At 54.6% G+C, this 23,890-nt stretch overlaps 1 protein-coding gene across 5 annotated transcripts in view; it reads right to left on the minus strand.

The window, feature by feature from the left end:
* CPAMD8 (C3 and PZP like alpha-2-macroglobulin domain containing 8) overlaps positions 1-23,890 on the minus strand; it is a 77,891-nt gene that overhangs the window by 11,228 nt on the left and 42,773 nt on the right. For all 5 annotated transcript variants that reach the window (XR_003518501.2, XM_027586583.2, XM_027586584.2 and 2 more), the window contains 10 exons: positions 22,050-22,281; positions 18,193-18,346; positions 17,683-17,813; positions 15,830-15,881; positions 9,987-10,285; positions 9,163-9,388; positions 7,414-7,590; positions 4,385-4,466; positions 1,246-1,402; positions 1,040-1,114 (listed from right to left, as the gene is read on the minus strand). Coding sequence is in view for 4 of the 5 variants with exons in the window: in XM_027586583.2 (XP_027442384.2) it covers positions 1,040-1,114; positions 1,246-1,402; positions 4,385-4,466; positions 7,414-7,590; positions 9,163-9,388; positions 9,987-10,285; positions 15,830-15,881; positions 17,683-17,813; positions 18,193-18,346; positions 22,050-22,281 (1,585 nt within the window). In the remaining variant the exon portion in view is untranslated. The remainder of the gene's footprint in view (positions 1-1,039; positions 1,115-1,245; positions 1,403-4,384; positions 4,467-7,413; positions 7,591-9,162; positions 9,389-9,986; positions 10,286-15,829; positions 15,882-17,682; positions 17,814-18,192; positions 18,347-22,049; positions 22,282-23,890) is intronic.

Consider the following 23,890-nt stretch of genomic DNA (forward strand, 5'->3'; position numbering starts at 1 on the left):
ATGGCTCACAGACTCTCATTTTGCCTCCCTCTGGGGCTCCCACAGCCTGCAGACCTGGGTTTCAGAACCCCGTCCCCTTTCTTTATGTTGGTGCCAACTTTTTCCAAATGAGGTCTGAGCACAGCAGATCAACTCGGAGACGTTCTGGGGGAAGTCGGCAGAGCCCTGACCACCCTGTCCCACCCACCCTGTCCCACCCTATCACCAGGCTGGCTTCTAAGAACCCCTGCCCAGGCCCACCTCATCCTCTAGGCCTCACCTCAATGGTCACCTCCTCCAGGAAGCCCACCAACCCTGATCATACTTCACCCCTCCCAACCCCAATGTGAGCCACTGGAGCACAGAAACTGAGTCCACTATCCAGTGACAGCTTGATTCAGAGAAGCTGCCCAGTAATATTGGTTAAGTGGGAAAAAATGAGTGATTAGAAGCATTAATGAATTTAGCAAATGACCAATGTGGGCACTGATGGAGCCACACTGTTAAGATAACTCACAGTTCATCATCGGAGAATGTAGAACAGACACAGATGTTAGGTATGGTGGGGTCCCTATCCCCGGGGCGGAGATCCACTATGGACACTCTCACTGCAGGGAACGTGCTTCCCCCACTCCTGTTTCACAAAAGCAACAATTGCTCCCGAGTCCCCCGGGACACCTCAACCTTGACTGGTTCTAGTACCAACTGTAAATGAAGGTTCTAGACCCTTCTCCCCAAAACTTTCCCAAGTTTTTGCATAGGACTCCCTGACCAGCCAGGAACCTGCTCTAGCCCCAAATGATTCCCCAAACAGGGACTGGGGGCATCAGATAGTCCTGGGAGATCTCAGGATACAGCTCCCTTAGGCCCCCCACAATTATCACAGGAATCGCTCAATCCTCTGCTCAGGCTACAAGAAGGTGGACATCCTGGGACCACTGAAAAGCATGAGAAAGAGTGGAAGGAGGGCATCAAGGAAGAAATAAAGCCTGCCAGAGGATGGCTGGCCTGGCCTGCAGGGGAAAGCCACCCACCACTCCCTAGGCCACCCTGTGCTCACCTCCGAGGCCGTGCCCGTCTCCAGGAGTGCAGCCACCACGTAGGCCGTCAGCGGGACTGTGCCGTGGATCCCACCCTGCAAGAGGACTCTCGAGCCTCACCCTGAGCCGGAGGGGACCGCCCCCGACCCCTTACTGGCCCCAGATAGCAGCAGGGAGCAGGCGGGGCAGGGCTAAGGTGCCAGAAGGGGGCCGAGCGGCCGCTCACCTGGATGTCCTTGTTCAGGATCCTGCCCACGGCCGGGAAGGAGCCGTCCACCTGCTGCTGCCGGACGATCCAGCCCTTGGCAGCCGCCAGCTCCTGGGGGTCGATGAAGATGAAGCTGCGCGCCTGGGCAAAGGACTTCAGGACAAAGGCCGTGAGCCTGAAATAGGATGAGGCAGGGGCTGGGAGGGCCATGGGCTGGGGGCGGTTGTGCAGAGAAGGTCACCTCCCGTGTGCCCCCTGAGGAACTGTGCATGCTCCCCACACGGCCCTGGGTCTCTGCTTCCTCACCTGTAACATGGGAGGGGCCAGCGTGCCCTCGCAGGGCTGCTGTGAGCGCTCCAGGAAGTGTGTGGGCACCCAGCAGGGCCCAATGACAGAGGCCAGCCTCCCTGCACGGACCCTCCCACCCTGGCGCTCAAGGCCTTCCTGTGAGCTGGTTCAGCCCTGCCTCCCCCTGCCACGTGCAGAAGACCTTCCTTGTTGCCCCTCCACCACCAATCCCCGAGGGATCCCCAGCCTTGCAGAGAGATCTCCAGTCTTTCTCGGGAACCTGCCGCCAGATATCTTAGATGCCTGGCCCCCTCTATGGCTCTAGCCGGCCACAGTTAGAGGCATTTCAGTCCTTGGGCCTGAGAATGACTTTTGAATGGGCACATGAGGTGATGCTGGGAGCAGTTGTTGCAATTTTGCCACATGAGGGGAGGAGCCACCATGCTGAGAGCCCACAAGGGACCAGAGGAAAGAACCTGGCGGGTGGGGGTTGGGGGGCAATGCATTGCGGGCTGCCAGACTGGCCCATCCTGTAGCCGCCCCAGCCCTGTGGTGTGAACTGACATTTAGAATTGCCTTTCAGCCAGATTTCTGTTGCTTGCAGTGGAAAACCTTCCACCAACCCACTACCTCGGCTACCCCATCCAGGCACTGGGCATGTCGTGTTTCCGTCCTTTCTACACAGAATGAGGTACTGCTTGTCTCTCAACGCTCCACCCACGTGTCTCTCCCCAGAGGAAGCTTCTTGGGTGCCCCCACTCTGAGATGGGTGTCTCTGGACGCCCAGGACCCCCAACTGGCCTCCCCACAGCCCACCTGTGTCACAGGTGTCCATCCTTGGCTTTGCAACCTGTGCCTTGTCCACCCTGCCCCCTCCCTGCTGCATCAAGGTGCACCTGAGTGAGAGTTGATGGGCCCAAGGGATGAACGAGGGGGTGAAAAATCAACGCAGGAGAACCACTGGATGGAAGGCAAGGAGCCGAGAGGGACAAGCAACAGATGGAAGAGCAGGCCCCCCTCTTCGAGGTCAAGTGGCTCCCCCACCCACGCCCACCAGGCGGCTACTGTCCAAGCGGCCGAAACCAACAATTGCGGCGAGGTGGCACAGACCCGGGAGCCCCTGTGCGCTGCTGTGGGAGTGTAAACCCGCGCAGCAGCTATAAAAACCCAGACGCGCGGTTCCTGGCCAAGTTAGAGGTCGAGTTCCCATGGGATCCCGCAATTCCACTCCTGGGAACATCCCCTTGGGAAACGGAAGCAGGGTCGCGAAGAGATATTTGTACACCCGTGTTCACCGCTATCACAGCAGCTGAAACATGGGATGACCCGAGTGTCTGGACTGATGAAGAGATTCACAAAACGGGGTGCCTCCACACACCGGGATGTTATTCGGCCTTAAGGGGGAGCAACACTGACCCCTGCTCCAGCACGGCGCGAACCTCGAGCACACTCTGAGCCGTGAAGCAAGCCGCGCAGAAAAGGAAGCTATGATCGCACTCACGTGAGGTCCCAAGAGGGACCAAATTCACAGGGACAGAAACTAGAACGGGGGTGCCGGGGGGCTGGGGGGCGGAGTCCGTGTGTAATAGACACAGAGTTTCAGATTTACAAAATTTAAAAGAGTTCTGGGGACGGACGGCGGTGATAGCTGCCCAACAGCGTGATTATACTGAATGCCACTGGACTGGACACTTAAAAATGGTGAAGATGATAAATTGTATGTTATGCGTACTTTACCACACACACACAGAAAGAAGAGAAAGAAAATCAAGGCTCTGTTTCGGTGAATCGCCAAAATGTGAAATAGCCCATAATCCCAAGGCTGCATGCACCCATCCCAGGAGTCTGCTTGTCCCGGCCACTCTCCCTCCCGGACCCCCAAACCCATCCTTTCTCCTGCCTTTGGGGCACCTCCATCAGCCTGGCCACGCCCCAGAGGGAGGGGCCCAATGCCGTGTGCGTGCGCAGGTAGCCGGGCCGCGGGGCCACGCGGTGCCCGTGTGCTGGGCACTGTGGCATCCCCACACTCTCTCTGGGCAGGTCGGCCCTCTGGAGCCAAGTAAGCAACACTGCACACGGCGCGGGGGCGGGGGGGGGGACCCTCAGCCAGCTGTGTCGCTGCGCCCGCGGGCCCTGGCGCTGCTGCTGTGCGGTAGACACTCTGGGTCAGCCTCAGGACGGAGAGGGCAGTTTTCATGCCCACGGCCCCCTGCGCACGGGGAGAGAAACCCCATCTGGGGACGGGAGTTGGGGTGCCCCACGGTCCCTGCAAACCCCAAGGTGGATATGGCAAATCCACAATCACGCAAACTGCCCTGCTCTGAGGCTCCCGCGGAATAAGACCCAGGGGTGCACAGCCCCACGCCAGGCCCTCCTGGCCCGGTCGCCCCGAAAGCCAAAGGGAGCCGCTTGCAAGGGAAACCAGACTCCAGGCTGCTCTGGCCACAACGCTCCCCCGACCTCGGCCTCGCGGTGGTGGTAATGGCCTCTCCCGTCCCCTCCTACTCAGGGTCACCCCTGTTTCGGGGTCCAGTGGGCTCTGAAGAGGCCCCAGAGCACCCAGGACCTGCTCCTGAGAGGCTGGAGAGCAAGGGCTCCGTTCTGGGCAGTGTGGCAACAGCAGCAGAAAGACTAACTATGAGAAATAGTCACTGTCACTGCCACTGCCGCCACCACCCCCATCGCCACACCCAGGGCCCAACAAGCTGCCCACATCCAGCCCTCTGAACGCCAGGGGGGCCGGGACCATGGCTGTCTCTGTCACCCTGGGGATCTGGCTCCGAGCGTCCTGGCCATTCGGTGCGGCATGGGGGGCTGCGGCTTTGGGTGGGAGAGCCCCCGTGGTCGTGGCCCCGAGGTGGGGACTCACCACATGCTCCCTGACGCGTCTCGCTCCCCGAATGCACTGTAGGAGCCGTCCTGGTGCCTGTACGTCAGCTGCCGCTGGTAGCCTGCGGAGCAAGCGCAGGGGTCAGCGTCCTGGGAACGTCCCTGCGACCCCCCCATGATGCAACACTCATATCCAGGGTTGCCGAAACCGCCCCCCACCCACATCTGGAGTCTGGAAACTGACCCACACCCACCCCTGGAGACCTTGAAAGGGCTCCACACCACGGGTGTGGCTGAAACCTCTACTTTGTTCCTCTCATTTCCTGACATCATCTGTCTGTCACACCTGGTCACACACAGGCCCTCAGTCATGCCTCAGTGGTCAGGGACCTGCACCATCTCGAGGCAGCACCCTCTGTCCCCAGGGGTGGGGACTAGTCCACGAGAGCCTGGTGTGCTCAGAGAACAGAAGAGCCAGAGCAGAAGAGCAAGGGGGCAGGGGAGGGAGGTGAGGCGGCCACTTGGGCCACACTGGGTGTTTGGCCTTATTGTGAGGGCAGCAGGGGGGCATGGGCCAGGCGAGCCAGGGAGGGCTGTGAGGGGACATACGTAGTGGGTGGTCTGTAGGGTCCGGAGAGGAACCCAAAATGGGATCTTATGGGGGAAGCAGGGTCTTTGCAGTTGTGATCATGCTGAAGATCTCCAGATGAGATCGTCCTGGAGTAAAGTAGGACCTAGATCCAATGACCGGTGTCCTCAGAAGAGAAGAGATGCAGAAATAGACACAAACACAGGACAAAGAAATGCCCTGTCTGCAAAGCGCACTCCAGGGAGCCTGCACCTGTGACGGCGGCCCCAGGAAACGAACACCAGCAAGCCAAGCAGAAAACTGGGGGAGGGGGCTCGATGGGAAGCTTGTAGAGTCTGGAATGCCCACTGGCTGAAGGGCACGGGGTCTGGCTGCTCAGGGGAGCTCCCAGCTGCCGTTGATGACTAGGGATCATCAGACTGGGGGTGGTGTTTGAGGCCTGAGCCCAGATGGGTTCAGCGACCTGAGCGTCCCCAGCCACAGACCGAGTGGGCTTCTTGGGGTTCCCGGCAGTCTCTGGTCAGCCTTTATCAAGCCAGATTTTCAGCCCGTGGCAACCCCTGACTTTGCCTTTCCATTCAAGAGTTTCCACGCTCACCATAAGCTCTTGCACTTTCCTTTTCCTATTGAGAACAGATGGTTCTGGATCATCAGGACTGCTTTTGGAGATCTTCTACAGGGAACCCTGACAGGCCAGGAAGCAGGAACTCCAGACTCGCCTCAGGAATCAAGGCACTCCCATGCCTCAGTTTCCCCATCTGCGAGGGACCTGACATCCTCTGAGCCGGGCACACGCCGGTCCTTCTTGAAGGTAGAAATTTCCAAGGTGGTGCCTATGCGCTCTCCTCTCACTCTGGCTGGGACCTAGTGCCCTGGCCAGCCGATCCAATCCAGACGAGCCTGGGGTCTCAGAAGCCCCCACCACCCTGCATGGTCTCAGGCTGGCTGCTTTGAGGAGCCTCAGGTGGCTCATGTGGGAAATGAGGACCATTAGTCTGGGGTTGCTGGGAGGGCAACTTGGGGCAGCACAGGTGGAGGTACACGAACCTGCCCGCTGTGAACGCCAGCTTCACAGCTGGGTCAACCCCTCGCCTTCCTCCCCTTCACTCCAGCTCCAGCCCAAGGCCAGAAGCACACCTCAGGAGGCCTCAGGACCTTGGCATCAACTGACTTAACTCCCTTGCTACACAGATCGGAAACTGAGGCACTGAGAACAGGCCCTACCTGAGGACACACAGCAGGGGCCTATGACAGAGGTGAGGCTACAGATTTCCCCGTGACCCCCCTGTGGGGCCAAGACATGCAGAGGGGGTGGGTCAGGGCACTCGGAGGTCCTACCCTCCACACACGGAGCTGTACCCTTTCCTAAGGATCTGATTCCTGGTGATGGAAGATATTCAGTGCTGCGTGATTTCTGAGGCTGTTCCGTGCTGTCTTATTTATTTCTGAAGATGTTCAGTGCTGCATTGTTTATTTCTGAAGATATTCAATGCTGCATTATGTAGGGAGGAAAAAACTGGAAATAACCCCGCCATGTCCAAGAGAAGAGTTTAGTACGTTGTATTCCATAAATGTAAGTGATGGACAAAGAGTGTAGCCTGGAAAATGACTACGAGCACATCCCGAGACCCAGCAATTTTACTTCCAGGCACCCGTGCCACAGAAATTCAGATGTTTTCACCAAGCACGTGGACAGGATGCCTCAGGGCGACCAGTTATTCTAAAAGCCCTGAATGTGACGCTGCTCCAGTGCCCATCATCAGACACGCTGCCCCTGGTCCCGCCGCAGAGGGGGGAGGAGGGGGCGGTGAACAGACCTTGGCTCCACACAGCCCGGGGGACAAATCACATACACACAGCGTGTGGCTGGGACACACTGAAGGATGCCACATTACGAGGCACCAAGAGCGACCACGTTAACCTGTGTTGCTGGAGAGCGTAAATGCAGAGCCAACATGGATGGGGGGATTATAGGGAATTATTTTTCTTCTCTAAATGTTTTTTTATAATGCTATTATATTGCTTTTTTTAAAGATTATTTATTTATTTATTTGACAGAGAGAGCAAGCACAAGCAGGGGGAGCAGCAGAGGGAGAGGGAGAAGCAGGCTCCCTGCTGAGCAGGGAGCCCGATGCGGAGCTCGATCCCAGGACCCCAGGATCATGACCTGAGCCGAAGGCAGACGCTTAAACAACTGAGCCACCCAAGCACCCTATATTGCTCTTCTTGTTAAAAAAAAAATCTACCTTTTTAGAAGATGCCATTCCTCTCCCCATAGCTGATTCCCAGCATTCAGAGCCATGTCCTAACTGGTACAGACACTGGGCTCCTGCTGACAGTGACCAGATGGGCCACCCCGAGTGGCCTCTTTCATCCACTTGGGTCCCTTTCTCCACATCTGCTATACCAGGCACATGGGCTGCCTCCCTCCCCATGCCCTCTCCCTGGGCAGCACCCCACGCCCCCCCCAGCCCCGGTACCTTGTACCAGGTAGTCTGTTGTCTCTCGCTCCACCTCGGGGCTGAGCTGCTGGGTTTTTTGCAGATACTTCAGGACAAAGATGTTGGGTGCAAAGTGGATCATGTTTTGCTCTCCACAGCCAAAGGGCAGCCGCAGGAGGTTGCTGAGGTGGTTCAGGGTTGGTCCCATGACGTCTCCTGGTGGGGAGGAAATGAGGGCTGGGCTGCAGGCCGGCCTCAAATGGTGCCCTGGCTGTCCTAGGGATAGCCTTCGCCAGCGCGGCCTATGGCCTAACACCGGCCACCCACCCTCTGACTGCCCTTCGGGACCCGACTGCGTCCCATGCCCACTTAGCCCACCAGGGGCCCTGGCTTTGGTGGCCACCCGCTGGAACTCTCCTACACACCTCCCTCTGTGTTCTCTGGTCTCTACTCGGTGTTCTTTCTCTACCTCTTCATTTTGCTGAATGCTCATTTCTTTGTGGCTTTTAAAACAGGTGCATTTAAAGCTATACATTTTCCTCTTACAACTTTGGTTGCATCCCACAAATGTTGATAGATCAATCCAGCCGTTATGGTTCCATTTTAAATATTTTTTCTAATTTCCAGTAGGAAATGTAATTTTCTCTTCAATCATGAGTACTTAGTTTTTTTTTAAGTTTCCATACACACATGACATAGTTGGTATATTTTTCAGTTCTTTTTTTCTTTTCGATTTCTCCTGTGTTTTCCTCCCTTCAGCACTCTGCATTCCTCTTCTTGGCTTCTCTGCATCACACAGGGCTGATGGGCCCTCCAGAACTCCTGCTGTTCCCTGATCACACTTCCCTTCCTTCCTTGGCCTTTCCTCCTGCCCCACCGAGGCTGCCACTGCTCCTGTAGCCTCCATCCATGGCAGAGCCTGCCTACTTTCTCATCACCCTCCTCTGGGCTTCCCAGCTTCTCCACCTTCCATCCCACTGTGCTGAAGGCACTGGCACAGAGGTCCCAGCCTTCGCCCCCGTCTCCATCCCTGCCCATCTGCTTGCTCCCCTATGCCGCTACCCAGGCCACTCGCCCCTAGGGCCATCTCTCACTTGATCTCCTGCCTCAGAAATTGCAAACTCCCACATCCTCTGATCTGGCTACAACCACCAACCTGTCTGGGCCCCAGGGCTTCTGTCCTCTGATGTCAGAGAGACCCAAGACCCCTGCATTCAGGCCTGTGTGCCCCTCCGGGCCTCTTCCCCTCTTCCCCACCCTTCCAACACCCAACACCATGTTGACCACACAGTCACCACTTGCCAATCCTGTACCTGGGCTACAGGAGACAACCCACATCCTACAGACCCCCAGTCACAGCCACTTACTCCTGCTTAGCAAACACTCTGAATGTCTGCTCCTTTCACCAGGACCCCCACCTTCCACCCTGCACCTCGCTGACTTCACCCAGACTTTCTGCCTTCTTGCACATCACCCCACACTCACTGCTCTCACAGAATTGACCACCTGCCCCTTGGGGTTGCCTCACACAGGGCTTGGACAGGCTGGGTCTGGACCCGCCTCGGGCAGACTGGAAATGCCTCAAAGACAGGGTTGGGGTCATCTCTGGGTCTGCCCCAGTACAGAGAAGTCACCAGAAGCTGCTTGAGTGGGTATGGGGCTGGAATCCCCGGAGAAACAGATCCCCAGTAGCGGCTGATGTGAAACCGAGTCTGGAGTGGACACCTTGCCCCCTGGCCTGAGTCCTTGCCCCCATTCTCCCTGGGCCAGGCTACAAGGCAGACGCACCTATGACAGAGGCCACTGCCCGCTCAGACCCAGGGATGGCGCTGTGCGGGACTCCCAGGGTAAAGGCCTCACTGTAGCTCTCGTCCACCTCCACCTTCTTCCAGATGCGGAACTCACCCACCGAGCCCCAGCCAGTGGAGAAGCCGATGAATTGGACCTCTGGTGGCCTGGGGAGGGTCCAGGCCATGATGACAGACTCATTGGAAGGCTCTGGACCATGGCCAACCTGGAAAAAGAGGCCAAGGATGCTGGAGGAGGCTGGAAGGAAGCACACAGTGGTGCTCAGGCAGCAGGGACACTGGCTACTGGGGTCACAGACAGAGAAACTAAAGGTCACCTCACCCCCTTCAATGGCCAACAGAGACACAAGTGTGGCATCTACAGATTCCGAAGTCATCAGGCTCCTGGGAGTCTCTGGGCCTTTGCAAATGCTATTCCCTCTGCCTGGAACATCCTCCACTCCCCAGTTTGCCTGGTGAACTCCTATTCATGCTTCAAAACCCCATTTGGCTATGTCCCTCCTCTAGAATGCGGTATTAGCTGCTCCTTTTCTATGTCCCCTTTGCCTGGTCCCTAAAATTCATCAGCCCACATTTCACCTACTTATATCCATCTTCCTTCTCCATGACTACCCACCATCACTCAGCTCTCAGATCCCTACACCCCTGTAAGTGACTCCAGGCAGACTGCGAGCAGCCTGAGATAGTGCCCTGTGTTTACCCTCCCTCCTCCCTGCCCCCTGTCAGAGCTGGACACAGATCAGGAGGTAGCAAATGCCCAGAAGCATGAGGTTCCCACGCCCACCCCAGTCAGCCCGGCCATGCCTGGATGAACCCGCCATGCCAGCTGATCCAGAATGTTCTGAATTCATCCCAGGAGAGGATCTTTGCCGTGTGTGTGCTGGCCACAGGGTCGCCCATTTTGCTGGTGGAGATCCAGGACCTGGTGTTCTGGTGCCCCCCCAGGACGATCTCTATCATGCCTGCTGTGTCCTGGGGCCCGGGGGACAAGGCCACTCGGGCATCATTGTGGGCTCGCACAGCCACATCAAAACGGGTGAGACACAGCGGCCGCGGCACATACTGGAACTCGTACTTGTTGGGTGTGGAGATGTGGACTCTCTCTGGATGGAGGGAAGGAGAGAGGGGGTTGAGGGCACCCCTGAAGGCATCCTGCCTCTCCCTGCCTGTGCCCAGAGCTTAGAATCAGGACCAAGGGGGGACAGCAAACAGAGCTGGCTTAATGGCAGCTCTGCCAAGAGCACACAAAAGATAAAATGCTCACAGGGATAAATCCTACAGAATATGTGCAAAGACCTGTACACAGGAGACTGTAAAAATTCTTGAAACTAATGAAGACCCAGATCGGTGGAGAGCTAGACCGTGTCCATGGGTCAGAAGACAATATGGCAAATACATTCATTATTCCCCAAACGGATGTTCAGATTTGCTGCAATCCCAATCAAAACACAGCAGGGTCTTTTGGGGGAAATTACAAAACTGATTCCACAATTTATAGAGAAACATCAAGAATCCAGAAGAGCCAAAACAACTCTGATAAAGAACCAAGTCAAAGGACTCACACCTCTGACATCGAGACTTAATCAAAAGCTGTAGGAATCACAACAGTGCGGTACTGATGTCAACACAGGCAGGTGCTCAACAGAACAGAGTAGGGAGTCCAGAAAGGGACCCACATGTGTATGAACAACTGATTTGCAACAAAGGTGTGAAGGCAATTCAACAGCGAAAATCGTCTCACCCAATGGTGCTGGAACAGCTAGTTACCCGGAAGGAGAAAAGGGGAACTCCAAACCACACTTTGCATGGTCTCCAAACACCAACTCGAAATGGTTCATAGCCATTTTATAAGCGTACAACCTAATACTACAAACTCTGAGGAGAAAATGTAGGATTTGGAGAAGATTTCTTAGATACAACAAAAGCATAATCCATAAAAGGAAAGATTGATCTACTGTACCACATCGACATGGGAAACTTCTGCTCTTTGAAAAACACTATTAAGAGAAAGAAAAGACGAGCCACACACTGGGAGAAATGTCTTTGTGAAGCATTTACCTGGGAAAGGAGACTTGTATCCAGAATATATTTTTTAAAATTTCCAAAACTCAATTTAAAATAAATGTTAAAAGAACTGAACAGGCACTTCACCGAAAAAAATATACCAGTAGTAAATAGGCACATGAAGAGATGCTTGAATGATGGAAATACACATTAAAACCACAATGAGATACCATCAGACACCTATTGGAATGGCTGAGGGGCGCCTGTGTGGCTCAGTCGTTAAGCGTCTGCCTTCGGCTCAGGTCATGATCCCGGGGTCCTGGGATCGAGCCCCGCATCGGGCTCCCTGTGCCGCGGGAAGCCTGCTTCTCCCTCTCCCACTCCCCCTGCTTGTGTTCCCTCTCTTGTTGTGTCTCTCTCTGTCAAATAAATAAAATCTTAAAAAAAAAAAAAAAGAATGGCTGAAATTAATCAGACGTACAACCCCAAGTGTGGGTGAGGAGAGCAAGGATGTGACTCTCACCCCCTGCTGCTGGGAATGCAAAATGGCACTACCACTTTGGAAAACTGCGACCGTTTCTTAAAAGGTTGGAGGCATACCTACTGTATGATTTTGCTATTCCACTCATAGGTACTGATTCAAGAGAAAGGAAAATATATTACCCATATAAAGACTTGTCCATGAATATTCATAGCAGCTTTATTGGAAATAGCTCCAAACTGGAAATAACTCAAATGTCCACGAACAGGTCAATGAATAAACAAAGTACAATGCATCCGTTCAATGGAGTCCCACTCAGCCTTAAAATGACTGAATTATTGACACACACAACATGGATGCATCTCAAAATTTTTATGCTGAAAGAAACCAGATAAAAAGAGTACATTTTATATGATTCCATTTATATAAAAGTCTAGAAAGAGCAAAGCAATCTATAGAGACTGACAGGAAGGTGAGTAGTTCCCTAGTGACAAGAGTAGGCAGGGGTGAGTAGTTACCGGGAGCATGACTTTTGGGTTTAGTGGAAATCCTCATTAACTTAGTTGTGATGGTTTCACAGATGTGACACCTAGGCTGTCAACACTTACCAAACTGTACACTTAAAGTACGTGTGAGTTATTATAGTCAATTATACCTCCATAAACATGTTATAAACACTGCCGATTCTACTTTGAATACAAATATATATTCAGCCTAACATAAATTGTGATGTAAAAATAGAAACCATATATAAGTGCCCAACAATGTTTCAAAACATTCCATCATGATCAAATTATGGAGCAGCCATTTTTTCCTATTGTTATTTGTTTTAAGATTTTTATTTATTTATTTGACAGAGAGAGAGAGAGAGAGAGAGAGAGCACAAGCAGTGGGGAGCGGCAGGCAGAGGGAGAAGCAGGCTCCCCACTGAGCAGGGAGCCTGATGCGGGACTTGATCCCAGGACCCTGGGATCGTGACCTGAGTTGAAGGCAGACGCTTAACTGACTGAGCCACCCAGGCGCCCCGGGAACAGTCGTTTGATAGAACATACTGAAGCTGTTTTGAAATGCTGTTTATAAAGACTTTACAATAACAAGGAAAAGGGCTCAGGATGTGTTAAATGAGCAAGGCAGAACACAAAATTGTATAGCTCATGAGTTACAACTATGTTAAAACAAACAACAATCAATCCTACAAAACCAAATACAACAAAATGTCAGAAGAGGTCATCTATGGATGCGAGCCAGAGGAGATATTTTTTCCTTCTTTCTAAGTTCCCTGTAATACATAGGTATTGCTTTTTCTTTTCCCCATTTTTTTTTTTATTGTGGTAAAATACACAAAATGTAAAGTTTGCCATCTTAACCATTTTTAAGTGTACAGTTCAGTGGTATCAAATACAGTCATATTGTGCAAACATCAGCACTGTCCACCTCCAGAACTCCTTTCATCTTGCAAAACTGAAACTCTATCCCCATTAAACACTAAGTCACCAACCCCTCCCCACAGACCCTGGCTCCTACCGTTCTACTTTCTGTCTCTATGATTTTGACTTCTCTAAGTACCTGATACAAGTGCATTCATACAGTATTTGTACACATGTATCACTTTTTTTTAGAGAGAGAGAGGGGAGTGGGGAGGGGCATATGGGGAGAGAAAATCCCGAGGCTTGATCTCAAGACCCTGAGATCGTGACCTGAGCCAAAATCAAGAGTTGGACGCTTAACCGACTGAGTCACCCAGGTGCCCCACATGTTTCACTTTAAAAAATGTTTTTAATTTAAATTTTACTAAGATAATTATAGATTCACAGACAACTATAAGAAACAGTATGGAAAGATCCTGTATCCTGTTGACCCAGTTTCCCCCAGTGGTATCTCTCAAAATTCTACTACAGTATCACAATTGGGAAATTGACATCGATACAATCCATTAATCTTATTCAGATTTCCCCAATTTTATTTGTACAGGATCCCTCCCATGGCCCCTTATCACCATATTCACACCCTTCTGCCCCATCTCAGCAATGACTAATATGATCTCCATTTCTAAAATTTTGTCATTTCAAAAATGCCATAAATGGTATCATTTATGGACCCTTTGGGATTGAGTTTTTTTCACTCAATCCCCTTCATCCAAGTTGCTCCATATATCAATAATTTGTCCCTTTTTACCAATGAATAGCATTCCAAGGTATGAATGTACCATAATTTGTATAACCACTCATCCACTGAAGGACACCTAGGCTGTTTCCAGTTTGGGGCTATTACAAATAAAGCTGATATGAATGTCTGTGAATGGGTTTTTGTGTAAACAGAAATCTTCATTTCTCTGGGATAAATGCCTCGTAGTGCAATTTCTTTGGAACGTGTGTAGCTTTGTAAGAAACTACCAACAGTGGCCATACCATTTTACAATTCCCACCAGCTATGTATGAATGATCCCTTTTCTCCACATCCTGGCCATCTTTTATTGTGGTGACTTTTTTTTTTTTAATTTTAGTCATACTGGTAAGTAGGCATTGATAACTCACAGTGCTTTATTTTGCATTTTGCTAATGGTCAACGATGTTGAACACCTTTGCATGCGCTTATTTGCCACCTGTGTATCTTCTTTGGTGAACTGTTTCTTTCTTTCTCCCACATTTTTTTTAAGATTTTATTTTTAAGTAATCTCCACACCCAACATGGGGCTCGAACTCACAACCCCAAGATTAAGAGTTGCATGCTCCACTGACTGAGCCAACCAGGTACCCCTCTTTTTCCCCACTTTCTAATTGGATTGTTTTATTTATTGTTGAATTTTGAGAGCTCTTTATATATTCGAGATACTAGTCCTTTGTCAGATCTGGGTTTGGAAAGATTTTCTCCCAGTCTGTAGCTTGTATTTCTTCCTCTTAACAGCATCTTTTGCAAAGCAGTTTTTTTTTTTCCTTTTAAGTAGGCTCCACACCCAGCATGGAGCCCAACATGGGGTTTGAACTCAAGACACTGAGATCAAGAGTCAGACACTTAACCGACTGAGCCACCCAGGCGCCCCTTGCAAAGCAGTTTTTAATTTTGATGAGGTTCATTCATCAGTTTCCTTTTATGGGTCATGCTTTTTGGTATCGTATCTAAAAACTCTTCACTTAGCCCTAGAACCCAAAGATTTTTCTCCCAAATTTTTTCCTAAAAATTTTATAGTTTGACATGTAAGTCCACAATCCATTTGAGTTAATTCCTGTATAAAGTGGGATCTTTAGGTCAAAGTTCATGCTTTTGCCAATAGGTGTCCAATTACTCCAGCACTGTTTGTGGAAAAGGTTCTCCTTCCTTCACTGAATTGCTTTTGTATCCCTGTCAAAAATCATTTGAGCATATATGTACCATACTGCTATTTAATACAAAAAAAGGGGAAACATGTCAAGAGGAAGACTGTGTCCAGAGTGGTCTGTGTGGGTTACGGCACCTGTCATGCTGAATGCCTTGGCAATGGCAAGCCCCAGAGACTCCAGCTCGGATCCTCAGCTCCACCACCTGCCAAAGCCTGCTGCGTGACTGCCCAGTGACAAGCCAGGCCTGAGCTTCAAGCTAAATGGTTCCTCTGGGAGGGACCAGACAGGGAGAGGGCAGACATTCTGCTTAGCATTTCCCTGACCCCACCAAGGTAGAGGCATCCACTGGGCACTCTGTACCCATTTCCTTTTCATGGATCATATGCAAGTATAATGTCGATTTCAGGGGATTGAGGCAGACCCCGAATCCCACACCTTCTGGAACCCGCTTTAATTTCCTATCTTCTCTATGGGCCCAGGATTCTGGATCAGCCTTCTTCCCACAGCTTTCCCCTGACGTGACTCTAAGACCTCCCTTCCCTGGATCCTAGGCTCCTCACCCCAGGGCCCTGCGGACAGCTCTATTCATGCCCACGGTCTCTCTTCTCATTGACGCCTCCAGTCTACATTCGTGGGCACTTCCTTCCTGCATGGCAGATGCCCGGCCCTCACTCTGGCTCATGGTTGTCACCAGCCCGGACATCTCAGTTTTCCGTTGCTGTGTCTTCTGAGCCCAGGAAGGGCAGGCATCCCAGGAAGGGCAGGCATCCACTTCGCAGTGGGAGAGCTGTGACAGTGTGGGGGTAAGGGCCAAAGTCCTCAGCAGGGTGGGTGCAGGGACTCACCGTTGGGACAGAAGAAAGCACTGTAGGTGTATGCACGGGGGGCTCCTTCCGGCTGAAACAGAGAGACGGGGAGAACTGAGTGCTGGAGGGGCGGTCCACCCAAGGGAATGGCCACCTTCCCATGGCAGCGGCTCCAAGTCTGGACCCTGCAGGGTGATGCCAATGTCACACGTACATGGAGAAGGACCAAGCTGCTTACCTCCCAGGCCTGGGGGGGAACGGAGGCTCATTCCCCTTCTCCAGGTTCTGGTCAAACCAACTCACCAACTACTCCTAGATTTGTCATGCTTGCCACACACTCCCACCTTGTCCTCCCGTCTCCCAGGCTAACGGCAGAGCCTGGCTCCTCCTCGATCCCATAGGTCCCAACCATCACCTGCTTCCCCACCATACGCCTCTGTCATCTGCAGTTTCCTCCCCGGCAGATGGCAGGCAGGGTCGCGTGAGGGTCCACCAAATAACCGATCCAGCAAACCAACCATGCACCCAGGGCTCTCTCATGGTGGGGAGCGGGAGAAGGATTTTGCTGTTTTATCAAGCTGCACATCTGCCACCTCCTGTTTCAGAAATCCATTTTTCCAGTTCACGCTTCAGTTTTCTGCATTGACATCTCAGGTCTTCTGATACCTAAATGTCACCTCCTGCCCCGAGAATGGCCTGCACTAAGCTGTACTGGCAGATGCTGCAGCATGAACAGGAAGAAGGGCCCAGGGACAGAGAATCCCTCTCTGTGCATTGAGAAATTCCTTCCGCAGATGGAGGAGGCAAGAACTCGAGGCCTGCAAGTCTGCCCAGCTGCTCTGGATGGCTTGCCATCTCCTCTGGCCACAGGAGGGCGGGCTGAGGGCCAGGGAGCAAGCTCGGGCTGAGCAAAGGGTTGCCAGGGGTCTCCATGCTTCCTGTTGAGGCCGTCCCATCCTGCCAGCTCACGGAAATGGCACTCCTCATCAGACAACTGGCTTGTCCCGGAGGAATCCATCATGTCCCATCAACCACGCTGTGGCAATGACTCGCCCACCTCCGGGAGGTCTGCCTGGCGTGCGTGTGGCTCCAGGCACTGTGGGAACTGCCAGGACTACAGGCAGGTGGGGGGGTAGCTGTCTGCAGCCGGGCCACAGGGCAGGGGCAGACACTCGGCAGGCCACGAGGAGCTTCATCGGCGCTGCCGGGCACCCTCGGTGTGGTGTGAGAGTCTCAGCAGGGCTCTGGGCTCCGATGTGTCCAAGCAGCATCCACAAGATGGGGCATCGCTGCTCTACCACACGCCCAGCACCGTGAGGGATCGTGTGCATGCTCCCTGGCCCTCCCACACTGTGGGCTGAGCGTGAGAACCCCCGACTTAGGGAGCGGCCTTGGAATATCAAGACAGGTGCCCAGCCCACGCTAAGTGGCAGATCCTAGATTCCCAGCCGGGGGGCGGGGAGGGGAGGGGAGGTGTCAGTAAGACCCCAACCCCTGGGCCCCTCCGCTCTAGGCTCTGTGTCCTTTCTGCACGGCCATTCAGCAGCAGCCCTCCAAATATCAGGTCACGATCCTCCTAACTGCCTAGGACACATAGGAAGTCGGAGACGGATGCACACCACCCTCTAAGATGGTCAGCGTGGGGGTCAGAGGACACTTCCCTGCAGCCCTTGCCTGTCCCAGGCCGCTCTACCAAATCTCACTCTGCACGGCAGGGGGGCCGGATGCTGCAGTCCCCTAGTGAGGAGATGCAGAGACCCCTCACCTGCCCCCAGACCGAGAGCAGGACCGGGACTGCACCAGCCCCGGGCAGGGACCACAAACTCCGGCGAGGCCCCCACCCCATGGTTGATGGCCCTGGCCAAGGGCCCTCGGCGAGGACAGGGGCTTACCTCAACCATCACACTGCGCCTGATGTGATCCCTTCCGGCGGGGACCCGCCTGTCAGCAAAGCTCTCCTCAAAGTGTTTGATGGGCTGCCCATCCCGGCAGCAGCTTGTTTCTCCGTAAGCAAGGGCTTTGGCTGCAGAGATTTGAGCGCTCAGTGCTTGCGGTCAGAACAGGTTCCCACCCGGGGGGGAGGGGCGCGCCGCGCCTCACCCTTGGCCCAAGTGTTTGCATGGGCAGACGTGTGCGCACACACGCGTGCCAGGCTGGTGTGGCACCTAAGCTCAGCTCCCTCCAGGTGAAGCTTCAGGCCCCACCCCTGGGACTAACCCCGCCCCTACCCCTACGTCCACATGGGTCCTCACCTCCTGATCCATCCCTCTGGCCTGCCTCCCCAGCTGCCCTCCTGACCTCCTCTACTGCCCCGCCCACCCCTCACCTGTGCCTGGGCTCAGCACGCAGACCCCTTGGTGGCCCGGAGGGGGGGGGGTGCCTGAGGCAGCACGGGACCTCACCTGTGACATTACTGAGTCCCAGGTCACTGAAGGACAGAACCACCCAGGCGGGCTCCATCTCCCCAGAGGCCACACACGTCTTCTTGGTCAGATGGCGTTTGCCGGGATGCCCGATAAACCGGATGCCCTTGGGAACTGAGATCTTCACGTACACCTGCAGAGAGCGGGATGCTGCTCGTGGTGCCCAGAATATGGGTGCCCTCCCAGCATGTCCCACCACCCACTGCGTCAGCCCTCGCCAAAAGCCGTGCTCTTCTGGAAAGACCCCCTTTCCATTTCCAATCAGAACCAGCTGCTCACCATTGTCTTGCTGGGAGCCCCCTCTTTATTTCAGCCCCCCAACTTCCCCATGGAGGCAGCTCCCCCTCAGGACCAAGGTGGATTCAGGGCAGCTTCTCCTGCTGCGTCCACCCCGGGCACCAGGGGGGAGGGACCTCTCCACCTGCTGCCCCGCAAAGCCCTTCTTCTGACCCTCTGTCCCACCTGAGGTCTGCGGTGTATAACAGAGTTCTGTGTGTGTGCACACGTGTGCCGTGCGCGCATGTATCTCTGCGTACCTACGTGCGGGTGTGTAAGTGCGGCCTATGCATACACATGTGCACGCGTATACACACGCACAGTGCCTGAGTGCAGCCGTGCGCACGTGAGTGTCTCTGTGTGCATGTGTGGTTATACCTCTCAATCTAGAACAGGCTCTTGGGCCCACATCCATTTGTCCAATCAGCATATATGAAGCACCTAGTGGGTGCAGGCGCCCTACTGGGAGCTAAAGTAACGAGGCCGAAGAGGACACGCGGGATCTCTGGGCCTCAGAGGGTCCACGCGCCTGAGTCACACAAGCGGGCACGTGTGATGCGGAGGGAAGGGCACGAGAAAAATCTAGTGGCAAGTGTGACAGAGCATCCGAACCCTGCCTCGGGACAAGCCGAGCTGGACCCGAGGGTGAACGGCTGATGCAGGGTGTGTCAGGAGCTCCCACATCCCTCTGAGTCCGAGTTCTTCCAAGGAGAAAAGAAGAGACTTAAGCGCCAAGCGTCAGTGAGCCATATTTTCCAGGTCCTGGGTGGAATGACGAGCTGTCCGTGTTGAGGGGGGTAAATGGGTCTGTTTCCCTGGTGCCTTGGGGATGTGTAACAAAGCAGCCACCAGAGTGTGCCTGGAGCTCAAATGGGCACCTGAGGGTCCTGCCTGCCAACTCGGTGAGGACCCTCCCTTGGGGGGACCACCCTCTAGATCAGGGATCAGTCTGCACTTATTCTGGCTTTTTAAGACCAGGGTCCTAGTCCCCCCGGCTACACACTACATAAGAAAGAATGACAGAGGATGGATCGTACAGGCACTGGGCTTTGGTGCTGCCTGCTCTGAGCCTATTTCACATGTCCCCCTCGGCTTGCCTGGCTCCCTGTAAACACCCGGTTCTAACACAGCTCAGCCCCAAACACTCCGGGAGACCTTGGACACGTAACGATGCATCTCTCAGTTTCCTATCTGGGAACGATTCCACCCACAGCCCTCCCTCCCTGGCCCAGGCAGCCTCCTGGTATCGGTGCAGGCAAAATCCTGAGGCTCGCGGCCTAGTGGTGTCCGCGCTCCAAGGTCAAGCGCGGCCGGACCCCACGTCCTGGGCCCTGGGGTCTTCTGATGTCTGCACAAGGTCCAGCGCACACTGGTTCCGAGTGCCAGCGAATGAGAATCACCAGCATTTTACACCAAGGAGCTCCTTTCTGGTGGTCTCTGGATGTTTCATCCCTATTTCAGAATCTGCACTGACTGCTTTTTTTTCTTTTTTTCCAGTTGACATTTTCCTTTAACTAAAGGCTCAGGGGACAAGAAGCTCCCAGGTGACAGTACATTAATGTGTGGCTCTTCTATAGAGTCAGAGAGACACCAGCAGGAAAGTCAAGGGCAAACACCAGCGTCGGACTCACACTGTGCCTGCCAGATGGCGGGGCGAGAACTCCCTTACTAGCCTTGAGGCTGTCACACGCCATCGTGTGCAACACGCTTTTGGGCAGATGAAATCATTCAGTGGATGCATAGCATTTGCAAAGGAAAAAAAGGAGTAAAGCGTCTCATGTAACCTCCAGGTCCCCCTCTGAGCCTGACTCAGAATGTTTGCTGTCCCCGCTCCGGGCCGGGCTCAGAGATGATCACAGACCACAGCCATCCCTGTTGAAACTCACGAGGGGCCCTCGCGTCTGCTCTTTCCCTCCTGCCCCAGAGAAGCCGGCGGCGGGGGTGAGCAGGGCCAGGGTGAGTTCTCACGCCCAGTTTACAGATAGGGAAACTGAGGCAAACTGAGGCCGTAAATAGAAATGCCAAGCCAAAGTCCAGTCTTCTGGGGGCAGCCAGGTGTGAACATGCAGGACCCCCAGCAGCCTTGGGCGCGCGCCCTGCCAGGTAGCAAATTCCAATTTCCTCATTTTTTCAGGAAAAAACGGAAATCTAGGTTTCGGGGGTGGGGTGAAATCTCTTAGTTTCCACGGTGTCTGGTTGAGGCTGCAGCTTACATCTTCTGCCCTCGGTATGGAATGAGCTAGCGGCCCTGGGGGTCCCCACGCACTTGGGCAGGGCCAGGAGGAAGTCAGCCATGTCCCCAGTGTGTGGTTTGTCAGGATGAAGCTGAGACGTGCAGAGAGCAGGTCTGTTCCCAGCTGGACCCCTGAACCTGCACCCCACTCACTCCTCCGCCCACAGCCTCGGCTTTCAACCCTCAGCCCCAAGGGCTACCCCTAACCGCGGAGAGCCCTCCCCATCTCCCTTCCTCCCTCCCACCAGCTGACATCCAGGCCTAGCCAGCGCTCAAGGATCACAAAGGTGGGGGAGGGCGAGTGATCCTAGCCTCCCCAAGCTTCACTGATACACAGACCCCGGCCCCCCCCAAGTCCCCCTTCCCCATCATGCACCCACCTGGTCTCACAGGCCCGCCCTCACCTCCTGTCCTTCCTCATCACCAGGGTCTGAAATCCTCCCCAGCCCCCAAGGTCAGCCCTAAGCCCACCCCCTCAGGGTATTTGTATGGGTTCGCCGGTGGCTCCCGGAAAGATATTTTGAAGTCCTAAACTCCGGGCACCCGTCAACGCGATCTTATTTGGAAACAGGATCTCTGCAGAGGTCCCTAAGTTACAATGAGGTTAGGGCCCACCCTACTCCAATAGGACTGGGATCTTTCGAAGAGAACCCACAGACACAGAGACGTTCACAGAGGGCAGACACGTGAGGGAAGGCGACGTGGAGACAGACCAGTAGGAGGCATGAGAGGGAGCTCCCTCAGAGCCTCGGGGAGGAACCCGCCAGGCCCACACCGAGACCTTGCACTCTGGCCTCCAGAACCGTGGAAGAATCCACTTCCGCTGTTCTCAGCCTCCGAGCTCGCGCTTCTTTGTTTGGGCAGCTGCAAGGGGCCTAGAGAGCCGCCTTCTCCACCTCCTCCCAGGAGGAGCCTGGGGCCCCGCTGCTCGGCCCCTGGAGCGTCCACAGCATCGGCAGGGTCTGCGGCCCTTCCGTGGACACTGTTCTTAGCACGTGCTAACCCACGCAGCCCGTAACCGCCGTGACTCCTCTGTCCCTGACACTTGTGGGAAACCGAAACACCGACGTGCGGAGTAGCGTGGCCACATCGGTGAGTGTGCAAGTGTAACCGGGGACGGTGAGCGCCTGCTCTGCGGACCTCCAGGATTCCGGCCCCTGCCTCCCCGATAACACAGCAGCTGCACCTCCCACGACGCCCTCCCCCGTTACAGAGATGCACTGTCCCCTTCCAAGCCGCTCAGGCTGACCCCCCTCATCCCTGCCTCCTGAGATCATGGGTGCCCCCAGGCACAGGGAAGGCTGGGGGGAGGGGGCGGGTTTAGTACCTCGGCACAGGTCCCCAGGTAGTTGTAGACGCTGAGTGGGATCTTGGCCTGCTCCCCGCGGACCACGTGGGGGGGCAGCGTGAAGTCGACAAAGAAGGGCTTGAAGGTCTTCAGCAGGGCAGGCGCGGCGACACCCAGGCCCCAAGCCTCGGACAGACCCACGGCCTCACCCACCCAGCTGGTGATGGAGTCCGGGACCTGCACGCTGAGCGTCTCCTCGCCGGACGGGTCACTGCAGGAAGATGGACAACCATGGGCCCTTCTCCAGGGCCGGGCCGAGGCGGCCAGGGGGGACCGGGGGACTGCAGCAAGGCTGTCCCTGCAGCTGGGAAATAAGCCTTTAGGCACCACACGGCGTGTGGCAGGAGAGAGCCGCCCCTTGGCCCCAACTCATGTAATCAGAAACACGAATGGCTCTCAGGACAGCTGTGGACACAGGATCACCCGCCACAAGGGTTCAGCTGTGCCGACTCTGGCAGTGCACGCCCCGCCCAGTTCGGGGGGAGGGGGAAGACGCTGAACTGAGGGGATCAGCCATTTGGGGCATGCTTGTGTCTCCTAGAAAGGTACATCAAGCCGCAACCCCCAGTACCCGCGAACGTGACCTTATTTGGAAACAGGGTCTTTGCACATGAAATTAGTGATGAGGTCAGGCTGGAGGAAGGCAGGCCCCAATCTAACGAGGGGCATCCTTCTAAGAAGGAAATTCAGACACAACAGAGAAGGAGACAGAGGCAGAGATGGGAGGGGCGCAGCTAGAAGCTGAGGGACACCGGCGCCCCCAGAAGCTGAAGAGGCCCAGAGGGATTCTCCCCTCGAGCTTTCAGAGGGAGCGCGGCCCTGCCCACACCCGGATCTCGGACATCTGGCCTCCAGAACCGTGAGAGAATAACATTTCTGTTGTTGTAAGTCACCCAGTCAGTGGCACTTTGTGACAGTATAGGAAACTCACGCAGTGCAAAACAAGCATAAAATGTATCATCAAGAATTTTTAGATCGATGGCCTGTTGAAACGATCATACTGGGGGATATCTAGCGGGTTAAAAAAACATATGATTCAAGTGCACTCCACGTGTTTCTTTTTGCCCTTTATGTAACGCAGCACTGGGAAATCCGAAATTATGTGTATGGCTCATGTTCTCTTTCTCTCAGACGGCTCTCGCCGCCCAAGGTTCCCCTGTCCCCGGCTAGTGGCCCCCCGATCACTCTAGGCCAGCTCGGGACGACAAACTCTGTGGTCTCCTCTGCATTTCCAGGATGTCCTTTTGAGATTTATCTTAGCATCTGGTGTAAGAGTCCTCGGAGGAGAAAACCTATGACCTGGGGAAAAGAAGCGAAGGCCAGACAGCTCCAGGCCTAGCTGGGGACCCGCTGTTCCTTACTCACCTGCCTGGCCTCAGTCTGCTTCTCAGGAGCCTGACCAGGTGGCCCTCGTTGGACGGCCAGACACCCCAGCCCGTGGCACACAGCAACCCCTCAGGACCCGGGGCATCCGTCCTCCCCTCTATGAGGATCACATGCTATCACCCGTGACAACTTAGGTGGCCTCTTCCCATTTGGCAGGACATTTGTCAGCTTCATATGATCACAGCCAACTTTTCCATGAACGCTGGGTGCCACCAACCTGCCCCCCACCCAGGGGACATCCACTCTTCCTGGGCTGGCATCCCTGTCCCGTAGACTCCTGCGGAGCCCGACTCCCAGTTAAAAACCCTTTGTGTGATTCTTTTAGGCCATTACGAAGGCTTTCCCTGGCAGCCGTCAAGGGACGCTGCCTTCCCCACACCAGGCTAGTGGCATAGCCAGTGAACTGTGGCCTCTGAGGGGGATCACCAGCCATG

Source organism: Zalophus californianus, chromosome 1 (assembly GCF_009762305.2).
Source record: "Zalophus californianus isolate mZalCal1 chromosome 1, mZalCal1.pri.v2, whole genome shotgun sequence".
NCBI classification, from domain to species: Eukaryota; Metazoa; Chordata; class Mammalia; order Carnivora; family Otariidae; genus Zalophus; species Zalophus californianus.